Below are 14719 nucleotides of genomic sequence, written 5' to 3'. Positions count from 1 at the left end.
TGGTGCACGACTCTATACCCTGCTTCATCCTGCGAACGCCAAAAACGAACAGCTCTTGGAAGCAAAAGAAGCAGGTACAGCATCAGCCACTGCAGGGTGCTGCCGTTGTTGAGGATCTTGGATCTTGCGATCGATGCTTCCATGATCTTTCTGCAACCCCCATTCATCCGCATCACCTGCCCGCGCTGGATGACTCGCAAGGAAGGCGCGATCGTTTTAACCTTACGCCTGGTATTAACCGTTGAGTCGATGAGTCGCTGAGTCGCTCCAACCCTGAGCTTCTGGCAATATGACTCGGAGGGAAAACAGCATTGATTGTGATGAACATGTCGATGCTCGCGTTCGCTTTTCCAGACTGTTCATTTCGCTAAGTGCGGGGCGCCGTTGTTCACTCTGGGCTTGGAGCCGGGTCGACTTTGACATTGCACAATCTTCGTTATCAGTTCTATTGCGGTCGGTGCCGGGGGTTCGCGTCATTCGAGAGTTGTTGTAAGAAGGTTGTTGGAGGAAGACGATGGTGCCACGTGGGTGCCAGAGGCGGAAAGTTAGAATAACGACATCAACCGGCGCGCGGTGGTCAAAGCGCGCCGTCCGGCAAACCTTGTGCGACGCGCCTTGATGGCGAGGAACAAACATCTCTACGATGCGTACGTGTCAACCGTGGACAGAAACATGGACTCTATCGACCTCGGAATGACCGATACGAAGCAACCAACCTTGCGGAACAGGGATGGTTTCCGTCGGAAAGCATCCCACTCCCAAGCCTCCCGAGGTCGCGATAACGATAACGTATGATTGGGCCAAACGTACCAACTCCCAAGAAAGATACATCTACGCAGCAAAAGGCACATACCACTTTCAATCCGGACTCGAAAGGAACAAGAGAATAATTCCAAACTCCAAAATGCACGACCCCGTCGCCTCAGCAAGAGCCCAAGAAGCAACCCACCAATACACCTTCCGCCCCGCAACCCCCGCCGACATACCCTCCCTGCAATCCATGATCGCATCCTCACTCCGCAGCTTGGGAAAAGGATACTACACAGACGCCGAACTGGACGGCTCAATAGGCTACCTCTTCGGTCCAGATTCCGTTCTCATCAAAGACCAGTACGTATAATTCCAATCATAATCAACGGATGAGAATAAGGCGTCCGTCATCAACTGTCATCAAGCATTATCCATTTGTGGAAGAGGGAGGGGGGATATGTACCCCTCTTCTCCACATTGCATTGCCAAAGACCAGATCCAGAAACCTGGGTAGTGGAAGGGAAGGAGGGCGGGAATTAAAGGGTAGTAAAGTTGATGATTTCGCAAACAGAACATACTACATCCTCCACCCCCTCAACGCACCCCTCACAATCTGCGCCTGCGGCGGCTGGTCCTTCCGCAAAACACTGTACGGCGGAGACTCCGCGCCCTCTCCGCTGCGCATGCCAGAAAAACGCGATCCAGCTGTTGACCGCGCGAGCATACGAGCAATCTTCACGAGTCCGCAGTATGCGCGGAAGGGCCTGGGCACGATGATGATGCGGTATTGTGAGGCGAGGGCACGGGAAGGCAAGCCGGATGAGACGGACGGGTTCAAGAGGCTGGAAATGGGGGCGACGCTTAGTGGAGTGCAGTTGTATGAGAGGTGTGGGTATGTGAGGAGTGGGAGGGTGGATGTGGTAACGTGTCCGAATGGGGAGGGGATAAGGATTTTGCATATGACTAAGGATTTGGATGAGTAGGATAGGATAGTATAGATGGGGTCTGAGGTAGGGCAGGGAAGGGCACGGGGGAGTTGGTAAAGTGTAGACCTAAAGATACATTTTCGCGAACCGACCCTTTCCAAGGTTGTCACGATCGTGGTATAAGCCGTGACCTGTGAGCTTGTAAGCGAGATCTAAGGTGGTACTGTACACGGCTCAATGATGACCCGTGATAACGACTTCCTGCACGCTGGTGAAATGCGGTGATGTGTTGTCAAGGAAGCGTGAACCCTGCCGCTTTGGGTTAGTGGATGATGGACGCCTCGCGGTAAGGCACCCGATCGGGCGTATCTACTGCTTGTGGCGCTATGATGCGGTCTTGATTGGGGTATCACAGGATAGAGCAGGAGAGGTCACTTGAGTAAGAAGCTTGGTGGCTCGTATATCAAGTAGGCGAGATTGTCCGGTTCTTCGATTATACGATTTCTGGTTCCTCTTTTTCGCGGATCACAAGCGGACTGTTATAACTACGACGCCGATTTGGACCATAAGCTTTATCCCGAAATCGAAATCATACATCGACAGCATGTCCGACCCCAAAGCCGCCGCGCTGTCAACGGCGGTTGTCATCATCACCGTACCATCGGGCACGTAGCCTCACTGTCGACATCCATTGGATAGAGCCGATCTACGTGGCTCGTGGCTTCAGGGTCTAGCCTTTGGACTTGCTCACCGGGGATGAGAAGAGTCATTCTGGGATTCGAAGTGCGTGGAAGTCCGGGGAGTTTTAGTCTTCTCCGGTCAGGCGGTGACATGTGAAGTCACTCAAAACTGCCACGAGGATACGAGGGCCAATGGCACGCGAAGCAATCATCATCACCGGAATAATCAGGTACTTATCACTTCAGTCCACGCAGTCTGCCAGCGTTACGAACGGCGAGCGGGGCGAAGAGCATTTGGACTGAAGAAGAGGTCTAGGCGGAAGCGCTGGCAGGATTGGGTAGCGGCGATTAAACTCATCGCGGCATCTCACAACGACGCCGAAGTCGGGTACAAGTTGGTCAATCACGGCTTCACTTGATGAAGCGGCAGGAAGCAGAAGTGTAAAGCACTTTTTTTTGGAGGAGAGCAACTAGGATATGTTATCGCAAGAACGCACCAACACAATGAAACCGAACGCATCCGGCTCCGATGCCCAATACCAATTCCGCCGCATCCTCCCAATGACTCCATTTTGTCGTAATTTGATATGCAAAAAGTTCAACGCAAGCAGTGCACATGAGTTCATGACGCGTGTTCCAAAGTTGCCTTCCAGTTAGACTAGAAGCCAACAACGCAAGTCATGACAGCCAGGGTATCGAAGGGTGAAGTGGAGGCTTTGTGCTGTGTCGTCGTAATCGTCGGCTGTGTGCATGAGTCGATTCGTGTCGATTCGTCTATGTGTCGTAACTCCGAATTCCAAGGACGCGAATAACTCCAAAGGAAGCCAAGGCCCATAACATAAGAGAAACAACCGGCATCTCAGCGGGAAGGAGATCGACTTGGCCACAGATAGCTCGGTGACAGTTGTAGTAGCTAATAGTCACATTGGTTGGAAGCTGGGCGTGCGCCAAATCGATGCGAAACCGGAAGTATTCCAAAGGTGAAAGCTGACCTGCAGACCATGATGTAGAAGCGTGAGTGTCATAGCGTGGGGCTTTGTGCGTGGAAGGAGGTTGTTACGACTCCAAGAAGTCGTCCATTTCCTTCTCCAGGCCCTTGTTCCAGAGGTACTCGTGGTCTGGCTCGATGTGGTAGTCGACGGGGAGGTAGACGTCTTCCATGGTGGGGATCTTGCAAACTTGGTCCATGGGGTACTGCTCGATGGCGGGGAGCTGGTTCCACATGAGACCCGGAGGACCCTCCTCGCGGGGAAGAGGAAGGAAGCGACCAACACCTGTCTTGGCTCGGTCATCACCCTCCCACTTCATCTCAGCCATCGAAGGCCACGGAGCGATCTCGTCCTTGCCGTTCTCCCAGTCGTTGCACCAGATGGTTTGCTCACCTAGAGCGCGGCCGTAGTTTCCGATCTCTTCAAAGTTGCCTTCTAGACCGCACCTAGTGAGTGTCTTCTGGACGTCAGAGGAGATAGGGGAGGATATGAAACGGGCGTCTTCCTTGCTCTTGACCTGGTTTGCGAGCTTGTTCGCCTGCGACGCTAGCATGGCCTCTTTGTGAGCAACGTAGTCGCTCAACTTCCACTTTGAGACGTCAGAGTTCTTGAAGAGTCGGCGCATTGCATTACGGATCATGAGGAACTCTTGCTGGACCTGTGCGTCGGGGGACATCCATGTACGCGAGTTGCGATAACTACCCGCGCCACCACCTCCTCGACCGTTGTAGCCAGCTCCGAATCGATTGTTGCCACCGAACCCACGACCAGGAGGACCATAGACACTCGGCTCGTTGTGTTGCTTCTGTCCGCGCTGATAAGGGTTAGTGTAGCGATCTACGGTGTCCTTGCGGAGATCAACACCACCGCCGCTGATGGCCAAACCGTTGAAGTTGAGGTTCTCTGGGCTGATAGGGCTATTAGGAGTCTCAAGACCATCACCGCTGGAGCGGACGTCAGAGCTCTCGTCATGAAGGGTATCACCGCTAGAGTCGGATGTTGGAGATATGACTTTGGTGTCCTGGAGTTCTGGTGCAAAAGCCTTCTTGGGTGTCGCGACTGAGTCCCCAGTTACGACTTTGATAGGATCGACCATGGAAGGTGACATTGAACGATGCCTGATGGGGTGGTGTGGGAAGAAAGATAGGCGCTGAGGCTGTGCAATGTTTCAAGCCCCAGAGGTAAAGGCCGACGATATTCAACTTTGCGTGTGGCTGTAGCGTGCAGGTGGTGTGTGGATGCGGTGGAGAGCAGCGATGTGTTGAGACTGTAATGTGTAGGTCTGATAGAGCCAAGAGTGGTAATGGTAAGAGCCCAAGCGGTTACGAGAGACTAGATCAATCTAGGTACTCCGACTATACAAGAAGTTCAATTAGCAAAGATTCACTACACGTGCGCTGGTTCGGGTCAAGAGACAGCGTCACCGCCTTCGCGATGGTGGTCGATACAAGTTTGCTGCCCGAACACTTGGTTCGCGGGATGAGATAGATAGCGCAGAATCTTCGGTCATCTGCGGGAGACCAGTACACGAAGTTTGAGTCGACACCGCCCCGAAGTTTCGGAGAACGCGGCATCGATATGCAATGTGTTTGTCACGTACCTGAGAGTCTGGGCCTTGCAAGTGCGGGGTTTACAAGATACCTAGGGAGATAGTGAGGCGCCAAGTTGTTGAACCCGAGCGCTTGTTCTGAACCTCAGAGTGAGCGAATGAGGCAGACCTGATTGCTCACATGGACGAGCTTACGATGAGTGTAATTGAAAAGTTGAGTTGGTTATTTGGTGAGTTCTTGGGTAGAAGAGGTTTGCCCACAGAGATTTGTGTTATTGTAGCGCTGAAAGTTGCCTAATATATGTCTTAGCTGCCATAGGTCCTGCCTAGCGATGATAGAAGGTGAGAATGAGAGCGTACGTTCTGCGTGATCGAAGTTATTGTACTCTCAGTGGTAGCCTGCGATATCGGTCACCGGGCTCAGGTACGTGTTCACCTGCTCGACCAGCGGTGTATTGAGCGGAGCGGGGACGGGGATGCGGTACGCTGTCGCGAGAGCGGTAATATTGGAAAACGATTGCGGTCTCTTCGCTGTGCGCTCTCCAAACTGATAACAAAGTAGAGAACAGGAGGGACGATTCGGGCGAGTAGTAACAAATGCGGTCGGTTCGAAAGCGGAGGGATCTGATATACTGCGGGTGGTTAATAAAGTTACGTCACGTCGGGCAATGCAAAGTGCGGGCAATTGAGAGGTTCCGGAACGAGTATGGCGCGAGTTTAGTGAACGAGTGGGCAAAGCGGAGTGGGTAACAAGTGGTAATTTGCGGTCGGTGGGGTAAGGTGAGGTCTCTCGTCACTGAGCACGGCCTGCACGGTCGAGTTGCAAAAACGACGCCCGGGCTCATGGTGGACGCGGAACGTGCTGGAAGCTCGCGTTCACCTCACCACTCTCCAGATTTCGGTGAACACCAAGCAGAAATGAATGACGTGTAGCGACCAGCGCTATCAAGGAGAGGCAAGCGGACGATAACCATAGACGGTGACGGTGAACAATAGACGAAAGGGGTTCGGACGAAGAGATGGTGATTCGGAGAGGATTCGAAGGCTCAAAGATGAATGGCTGTTATATGTCTTGGTCAGCAGGGGATATAAGGAAAGCGCGCTCGGAATACGACAAGTGTGTCTAGCATGAGGAAGCGACTGCCGATGAAGGTTGTTGACAACGCCAACCTTAGCAAAACTTATGCAGCGTCATCTCATCCAGAGGCGTGTCGCACTTCGGAGCAGAGTCTTCGTACCATGTGACTATGAAGAGTAATGAACATTAGCGGTTCAGCAGTGATTAGACAGACACCCATCAAGGGAATGCATCTCATGGAGCAGGTTCCACATCGAGAGACTCAGTTATTCCACTCAAGCTAACATGTCAGCAACCTTCCAGAAAAGGAGACAAAAGACAGAGGACATGGCATCATCAGAGAACGGTTGGCTACATTGGCGGAGTGATGAACTTTACGGATTGGCGGTATTGAGCTGCAAAGACGTGTGGTACGGGAAGAAATTTCGCATGCGAGAACTCGTGTCAATATGTACAGCATGGCCATGCAGAAAGATCTCCAGGGCTTGGACGTGAGCAGTCGTCGTTGGCGTTGATGCAGTACGGAAGAATGTTTGACAACGGATTCGAGGAGATGAAGTTGGGACGACAGGGCCGTGTTTGAGCCTTCTTAGCGAATGTGGCTTGATTGGACAGAGGCAATCGGGCAGGCGCGACCGGCGCATGGCTCCACACCAGCGCTACGCCGCAGCCACGCATGCAACTTGGCGTATTGATCAGATTTCTGGCTACGGCATCTTCACGGTCAAGCATGACGGCGCGTGACCTGAACACTCGTTCTATTTTGGAAGCCATCGAATGCGCAACATCTGGCGGCGCTGTTGATGGAGTTCTTGTGCGTGAAGTTGGGTCTTTGACAGCTGCAGAAGACCAGACTGGGTATGACGTCTTCGCTAGCTGCAGATACGCGAAATCAAGGCATGACGGCGCCACAGGCCTTCGGACAGCCGTGCGGCGACGTGTTGCTACATAATGGCGGCGTCGCGCATCTCTCCGCGCCTTGAGCACCTCCTCTGCCAGCGACCGACGTTCAGAGGTCGTGTTCCCTTGCGCTCGACAACCCCATCCTGCGACGACCCCAGATGTCACGAGGTCGTGCACCTGCCTTCCTCCACCGTCTGCGGGAACATCGCACGCCAACGAGCGCAAGCCGTGGAACAAAGGACACCCGGCTCGACTTGCGACAACCACTCGAGGACAAATTGGCCCAAAATAACAGACGCTGGCAGTTCGATCTGTTCTAGCGTCTTGTTTTGAGCCCTCTCCCAGAAATCGGCCTGACTGGTCGGGAGTGGCTTGCTCCACTTCTGCGGGCGCGTATTCGGGCCACCACCTTTCCTAGATTTGCCTGTTTTAACTTGAGCCTCACGATCGTGTATGCCCTGCTGAAACTCTCTGGTCGTGCAGGCCTCTTCTCGAGGTATCATTGGTACCTGGTGGGGAGGCCTGCTACTGGTCCTCGCTCTCTCGCGGTACGTGGATTCCCAGTCATTTTACCCTAGTCGCTGTGAAGTAGATATTCACAGCGGTCTTCCCCACTCCAGGCTCCTTCACCTGGCTGCTTCACTACCACCTTTTCCTATTGCATTGTACGGAGCGTTGGGTTTTCCTATTGTTGTCTATTGTCTTCACATTGCAATACTTCGCCTAATACTTTTTCCTACGTCGCTACCTTGTCTCTGGAAGACATTCATGACCTAGCTGGCCTACTCCCACGACCGCACTTGTTTACTGCTTATCATCGATCCTGAACCTCAGAGTCTAATACGCCAGCCAGACCACGTTTCGCAGTCATACATCTTCGCCATGGCTTCCTCCGCGAACCAACAGCAACTCTTTCCACCTGTGCCTCCATCTATGTCCGCTGGCGATAGTCATGAGATGCGAGACTACTACCCATCGCAAGATGCACCACGACCTACAATAAACCAGACACCAAACTTCAAACCATACCTCGGCCTTCGAGCTAGGCTCTCACAGATATGGATCAATCGCTGGACGATCCTATTGCTCCTAATCCTTGTGCGACTACTTATCGCCATCGCAAGCACCGACGCAAGCCTCGTTTCCGCCCGTCGGGAAGCCCTCAGTGCTTGCACCCAAGTCGAGAACATCGGCAGCTCCATGGCCTCCATGCCCCACTACATGGCCAAGGGCGTCAACGAAATGACAGCTTCTGGGGTTGAGAAGGCAATCAGTGGCCTCATGCAAATGCTCGAAATGAGCGTCACTGGTGTCGAAGAGATCATCCTCTTCGTCATTCACATGATGACAAGTACCTACCTCTGCCTTATCACCCTCGCTGTCAGCGGCAGCCTTCACGCCGCTGTGGAAATCGGCGAAGCTATTAACAAACAGCTCGACGAAACCATCGAGTCTGTCACCGAAGAAATGAGCGACGCCGTCAAGTCCGTTTCCGACGGCATCAACTCCATCATGGACAAGATCAACTTCAACCTCCCGGGATTCAACAAGCCAGAAATCAACCTGGACGACCAGATCAAGAAGCTCAAATCACTGGAGATGCCTCCTGATATGGCAGAGGGTCTCCAGAAGCTTAACAACTCCATTCCGAACTTCGAACAGGTGCAAAACTTTACGGATGGTATCATTCGCCTGCCTTTCGAAGAGGTCAAGAAGTTGATCCGCGGCATGGACACTTTCGAGTTTGACCGCACAGTTCTTCCCGTGCCACAGAAGGAAGCACTGACTTTCTGCTCCGACGGCAACTCGATCAACGAGTTCTTCGACGATCTGATCGAGCTGGCCTACAACGCACGGAAGATAGCGCTCGGTGTGCTCATCGTCGCCGCCATCCTTGTTTGCGTCCCGATGGCGTGGATGGAGATGCGCCGCTACCGGAAGATGCAAGAACGTGCTGCTCTCTTCGCCGAGGGCCACGACGGTATGGACGTCGTCTATCTCGCGTCCCGGCCAACATCTTCTGGCATCGGCCTGTGGTTCGGCAGGCGCTTTGGCTCAGCTCGTCGACAAGCTGTCATGCGCTGGGCCTGGGCCTACGCCACCTCCATTCCCATGATGTTCCTGATCTCTCTGGGCCTCGCTGGTCTCTTTGCATGCTTTTGCCAATACCTTTTGCTCAAGGCCATCGAAGACAAGACCCCAGAGCTCACGGATCAAGTCGCTGACTTTGCCGGAAAAGTACTTGAATCGATGAACAACGCGTCCATGTCATGGTCTAACGGCGTTAACGGCGCAGTCGCTGACTTGGACAACACGATCAACGACGACATCTTCGGCTGGGTAAACACCAGTACGACGGCAGTCAACGACACTCTTAACGCCTTTGTGGATCAGATGAGCACCACGCTCAACGACACGTTCGGTGGCACCGTACTTTACGACCCGATCAAGGAAGTTCTCAACTGCCTGATCGGCCTGAAGATCGCCAGCTTCCAAAGTGGCCTCACTTGGGTCCAAGAGCACGCCCACGTCAACTTCCCTGGCGTTGCAAACGACACGCTATCTAGTGGAGCCCTTGCTGAGCAAAGCGACTCAGACTCTGCCAACCAACTGCTCGCTGACCCCAACGGCAAAGCAAAGGACGAGATCACCGAAGCCGTCGAACGCGTTGTTGACAAGCTGATGAGCGGCATTCAAACCGAAGCGCTCATCTCCACCGCCTTGATTCTTATTTGGCTCTTCATTGCCCTTGGCGGCCTTGTCTACGCTTCGACTCATCTCTTCCGCCGTGATGATCCAGAACTCGGACGTAATCCCTATGTCGTCGATCCCGCTTTCGACCGCGAGCCCAAGCCCAGCGCCGATTACCCCACCACCGCGCCGCCGCAATACGTGCCCAACGACTACAACGTGAATAAAGCAGCGCCTTACACGCTTGCACCCCGACCCTTTTCTACATTCGAATCTGGCGACAACATCGAGCCAGCAACAGAGAAGGTCGGCCGAGTTGGGTTACGCGCGGTGACCGACTCCGCACGCCCAGGGCATCTACGAACAAGCAGCCATGGCCAGCTGGCTGATCCCTCACCTGCCGACGACCGCTCCGGTCCGTTCTCCGACCCCCATCAATACACCCAGTCGCCCTATCCGCAGGAAAAACAGCAGCAGAACCCGTTCATCTAAGATCCGTATTTTGTCGAAAATACCTGTAAGCCAGTCGCCAACCACCTGACCTTTTGGCTTGCCTTCTGCGTCAACCGGCCAACGACTGGTCTTGCTACTAGACAATCCTACGAACCTGACCGACCTGCGATGAGCCGTAATTGCTCAGACCGAACCTTGCGTTTGAAGTTTTCTTTTCCCCTTCCTTTCACGATGATGCGATAACACGCTCTCTGGGGAAGGGGTTCGGGCACATGCATACTGCGTTGATGAAGCTTGCTTCTCCGCTGTGCACATGCCGGTGTTTTGATTCTTACATTTTGGCCTGTTTCTCAATATACCCCAAACCACGATGTAATTTTCTTTGTGTTTATTTGTCTTGTGTTACTGCTCTCTCTTGCGAGTGCGTGTTGGATTGATATCCCCTCATCGCCAAAAGTTTGACAGCGAAGCTCTGCAGACGAACTACTTTTGTAACTTTCCATTACTCTCCTTGCTACTCGAGAAGTCTTGTGTGTTTGTCTGCAGATGTCTTTCCATCAAATGATGAGGTTTTGTGTATATCTCCTTGAGTATGTCTGTTCCCGAGGTCCCTTACGCCCGATCCTCTGTCCAGCCCTCCTACATCCCCGTTTCCCTTGCCCTTCATTCCCACACCTCGACGCTGCATCGCTGCCGCACCCCGCCTCGCCGTGGCTTGCCCGCTTGGCGCGCTGCACAGGCGACCTCTTGGTGTGCATGATGATTGTGGTTCGAGGCTGCAACGGGGGTAGTGCTGTGTTTGCTGGACACGAACCGGCAATATGTGGATATGACTCGCTCATTCGCCACGCCCCTTCGGCTCCTGTTTTGGCTCACCAGCCCACTTCTGGCTTTGTATGCTTTGCACCCGTTGCTTGTGGCTGCGTGTTTGGGGGTCAAGAGGAGGGGTCGATGTGCTGATTGGTAACAAGCGTTGTGCTTTCCTCCTGTTTTCCTTTCTTCCAGTGCTTTCTGAGAGGGCCGCGTTGGGAGAGATAAGGAAGACATGTTGACGTTGAAAGCCGACATTTTTGTGTTTGTTTGTACGGGTGGAAGCATCCTCGTCCCTCTGGATGAAGGGTTGGTTTCTGCTGTGTTCTTTCTTTAGAACCGCCGCTTGAGTTGATCCTGGAGGCGCTTGCGCCCGGGACCTGTTATTGCAGGCGCTTTTTCTGGGATGGTGGTGGTTGCTGGATAGCCCGAAGGAACCCCACTCGAGTGGTGTGTCTGTGGGTGTGAAAAATGAGGGAGAGATGGTCCCGCCGCATGACGGGCCAACGGTAGAAATTTCAAATATCCTCCCTTATCCTGTTACTGCACAGTCATGTTTGAAGTTGTTTTCCCACTCGCTCAACCAGCAACACCCACTCTCATTCTGTATCTTGCTCAAATGCCTATTAACCGGGCGAGCATCTTAAGTAGATTAGATAGATTATCAATGCAAAGCATCCGATCTCGACATTGGCCTTCGAAAAGTGATTGCTTGTATCTGTTGGTTGAGCAGTCAAGTGTCCGAGAGTGATGTGGCTGCACGTGGCTGGCTGGACCCTGGCCAAAGCTCCGCGGCAATGACGATGACCGCCGAGCTCAAGGCGCATCCCAGGCACCCATGGAGCTTGCAGTAACCGTCGCATAGCGACATAACCATGGCCAAATGAAGTCGCAGTCGATACAATAGCCACAATGCTGTCTGCATTCACCGCCCGACCCATCGTCGAGCTCAAGCAGCGCGACAAGTCGAAGATCGAGTCCATCCTCGCATATGGTACAGCGCCAGCCTGCAGCATCTGCCCAGCTTACTAACACAACCAGGCGACCGCGTGCTCGTAGGCTTGAACACAGGCGCCCTACGCATCTACCGCGTAAACGACCAGATTGAGGATGTAGACGCCGACCGCAAGCAGAACGGCGACCCGAACGGCGAAAGCGAAGCGCCTGCCACGCCGAAAGCCAGACCCGCCGACCTTCTACGCGAAGAGGAGAAGTTCTCCCGACGCCCGATACAACAGCTGGCGATTATCAAGGAAGCGAATATCCTTGTCTCGCTGTCAGACAACTATGTCTCGATCCACGACATTCAGACGTACCAGTTGCAGGAGAAGCTTGAGAAGACACGGGGTGCGACTACGTTCGCTGCGGCAAGCAACATCGTCAAGGACCCCTCGACTGGCATTCCGTCCATCGTGAGCCACCTGGCTGTCGCCGTGAAGCGGAAGATCATACTGTGGACATGGCAGGACATGGAGCTGACGGGCGACGCGGTGGAGATCTCGCTCATTGCGTCCGTCAAGAGCCTGACATGGGCGACAGGCACCAAGATAGTCGCTGGCATGGACCCCGGCTTCGTGATGGTCAACATCGAGACGCAGGAGGTGCAGGACATCATCAAGCCAGGCGCGTTGGCTGAGAACGGGAGTCAGGGCGGAGCACGCTTCGGCGCTGTTTCGTCATCAGGCATGGGATACATGGGCATGGGTAGTTGGGTGCCGAAGCCGCTCGCGACACGACTTGGAGAGGGCGAGATGCTGTTGGCGAAAGACGTCAACAGCCTGTTCATCGATACGGACGGGAATGTCCTCGAGAAGCGACAAGTACCCTGGCACTCCGCTCCCGAGACCATCGCATATTCGTACCCATATATGCTCACGCTGCTACCCCCTTCGAAGGGCAGCCTGGAAGTCAGGAATCCGGATACCCTGAGCCTGCTACAAACAATCGCACTACCCAATGTCAGCTTCCTCCACGTACCGCAGCCGAATATCAGCTTAGCCCATGCCGGAAAGGGTTTCCTCGTCGCGAGCGATCGATCGATATGGCGCATGGGAGCGCAGAGCTACGAGACACAGATTGATGAGCTGGTCGCTCATGGGCGTTACGACGAGTCGCTCAGTCTCCTCAACATGCTGGAAGATACTCTGCTTCTTGACAAGGAGGAGAGGGTGCGGGAGATACAGATACTGAAGGCGCAGGCCTTGTTCGACCGGAGGAAGTATCGCGAGGCGATGGAGCTGTTTGTCGACGCAAAGGCCCCGCCCGAGCGCGTTATCGCAATGTACCCCAGGTCTATCGCTGGTAACCTGGCACCAGAGGAGAGCGTCAAGGGTGATGGAAGCGTAGCGGATGAGGAAGAAGCAAATGGAGAGAAACCAACGAAAGAACAGGAGGAAAGCACACCCGCTCCTGTTGCTACGATCGGGCGGTCGATGATGGGCCGGTTTGGAGTTGGAGGCCACAAAAAGGTCGATTCAGACGCTGCATCTATTCGCACCAACTCTGCCAAAGACGATACTATGGAACCAGCGAGCGTAAAGAAGAGGCCAACCGACCCCTTCCAGCCCGACAAAGCGGCCGCGGAGAAAGAGTTCAAAGACTCTGTTCGAGCTCTGCAGTCTTTCCTCACGCAATGTCGCGTCCAGATAAAGCGCTACATCGACACGGACGGTAACCTCAAAGAACCCCTCCCCACACCTAGCGGCAGCCAACTCGAAGCCGAAAAGCCACCCTTCCACATCTTCATCGAACAATCCTCACTCCAATCTCCCGTCGATTGGAAAGCAAAACTGCTCGAAGTCGCTCAACTCGTCGACACAACCCTCTTCCGCGCGTACATGATCGCCAACCCCAGCGTAGCCGGCTCCCTCTTCCGGCTCCCCAACTTCTGCGAACCAGACGTCGTGCAAGAGAAGCTCTACGAAACAGGTCGCTACGCCGATCTAATCGACTTCCTCCACGGCAAGAAACTGCATCGCCAGGCCCTAGAACTACTCGAGAAATTCGGCAAGAACGAAGCCGACGAAGAAGTGTCACCTGCACTGCAAGGACCGCAAAGGACGGTGGGGTATTTACAGGCTTTACCTCCCGAACTCATCGACCTCATCCTCGAATACGCAGAATGGCCCCTCCGCACCGACCCCAACCTCGGCATGGAAATCTTCCTCGCCGACACCGAAAACGCCGAAACCCTGCCTCGCGACCGCGTTCTCGAGTTTCTGCAAAACATTGATTTGAAACTGGCGGTTCGGTATCTCGAACACATCATCGAGGAGCTGAATGACCTGAATGTGGATTTCCACCAGAGGCTTGTGGATTTGCTGTTGGAGAGGTTGAAAGGAGACAAGGGGGAAGGGGAGGGACAGGGAAAGTTTGAGAGTGAGGAGGAGAAGAGGGATTGGAAGGAGAGGTTGGAGGTGTTTTTGAAAAAGGGGAATGCGCAGTATAATCGGTATAGGGTGTTTCAGCAGCTTCCTGCGAATGGTATGTTTGATCTTGAGATGAGGGGAGGGGGATTGAGGATGTTTTGCTAACGAGAGGTACAGATCCGGATTACTACGAAGCGAGAGCTATTGTGCTGAGTAAAATGGGGAGTCACAAGCAGGCATTAGCCATCTACGTGTTTCAGTTGAAGGATTACCAGAAAGCTGAGGAGTACGTCTTTCCTATCCACTCCCCCTTCCCCTCCACCACTCCACTCTCAAGAAACAACAAACTAACCTAACAAACCACCACAGATACTGTAACCAAGTCTACACCGCACCCCCAACCTCCTCCTCCTCCCCTCCCTCTTCCTCGCGCCCCCACTCCCCCCTCACAACCCGCGGCACAATCGAAGACACCGACCTCTCAATCTACCACGTCCTCCTCTCCCTCTACCTCCAACCCCC

At 53.8% G+C, this 14719-nt stretch overlaps 4 protein-coding genes across 4 annotated transcripts; 3 read left to right on the top strand and 1 right to left on the bottom strand.

Annotated features, from left to right (window-relative positions):
* Positions 1 to 904: 904 nt before the first annotated feature.
* J4E86_010645 (uncharacterized protein) lies at positions 905 to 1733 on the top strand (the record flags this gene model as incomplete). Its single annotated transcript, XM_051451141.1, has 2 exons — positions 905 to 1110; positions 1322 to 1733. The coding sequence occupies 2 exons, from the start codon at positions 905 to 907 to the stop codon at positions 1731 to 1733; spliced, it is 618 nt and encodes a 205-aa protein (XP_051297611.1).
* A 1679-nt stretch (positions 1734 to 3412) lies between these two features.
* Positions 3413 to 4441, bottom strand: J4E86_010644 (uncharacterized protein; the record flags this gene model as incomplete). The annotated part of the gene is made up of 1 exon (XM_051451140.1): positions 3413 to 4441. The coding sequence occupies one exon, from the start codon at positions 4439 to 4441 to the stop codon at positions 3413 to 3415; it is 1029 nt and encodes a 342-aa protein (XP_051297610.1).
* Positions 4442 to 7757: 3316 nt separating this feature from the next.
* J4E86_010643 (uncharacterized protein) lies at positions 7758 to 10058 on the top strand (the record flags this gene model as incomplete). Its single annotated transcript, XM_051451139.1, has 1 exon — positions 7758 to 10058. One exon carries the CDS (start codon positions 7758 to 7760, stop codon positions 10056 to 10058), a length of 2301 nt encoding a protein of 766 aa, XP_051297609.1.
* Positions 10059 to 11741: 1683 nt separating this feature from the next.
* On the top strand, positions 11742 to 14483 carry J4E86_010642 (uncharacterized protein; the record flags this gene model as incomplete). Its single annotated transcript, XM_051451138.1, has 3 exons — positions 11742 to 11823; positions 11871 to 14312; positions 14375 to 14483. Coding segments are annotated over 3 exons (2633 nt in total), but the record flags the coding sequence as incomplete, so codon positions are not given.
* Between the last annotated feature and the right edge of the window lie 236 nt (positions 14484 to 14719).

The sequence above is a fragment of the Alternaria arbusti genome (assembly GCF_024043155.1).
Source record: "Alternaria arbusti strain BMP 1465 chromosome Unknown scaffold_24, whole genome shotgun sequence".
Lineage (NCBI taxonomy): Eukaryota > Fungi > Ascomycota > Dothideomycetes > Pleosporales > Pleosporaceae > Alternaria > Alternaria arbusti.
The sequence above is the reverse complement of the archived record's forward strand: the minus strand, read 5'-3'. Positions and strand labels throughout refer to the sequence as shown.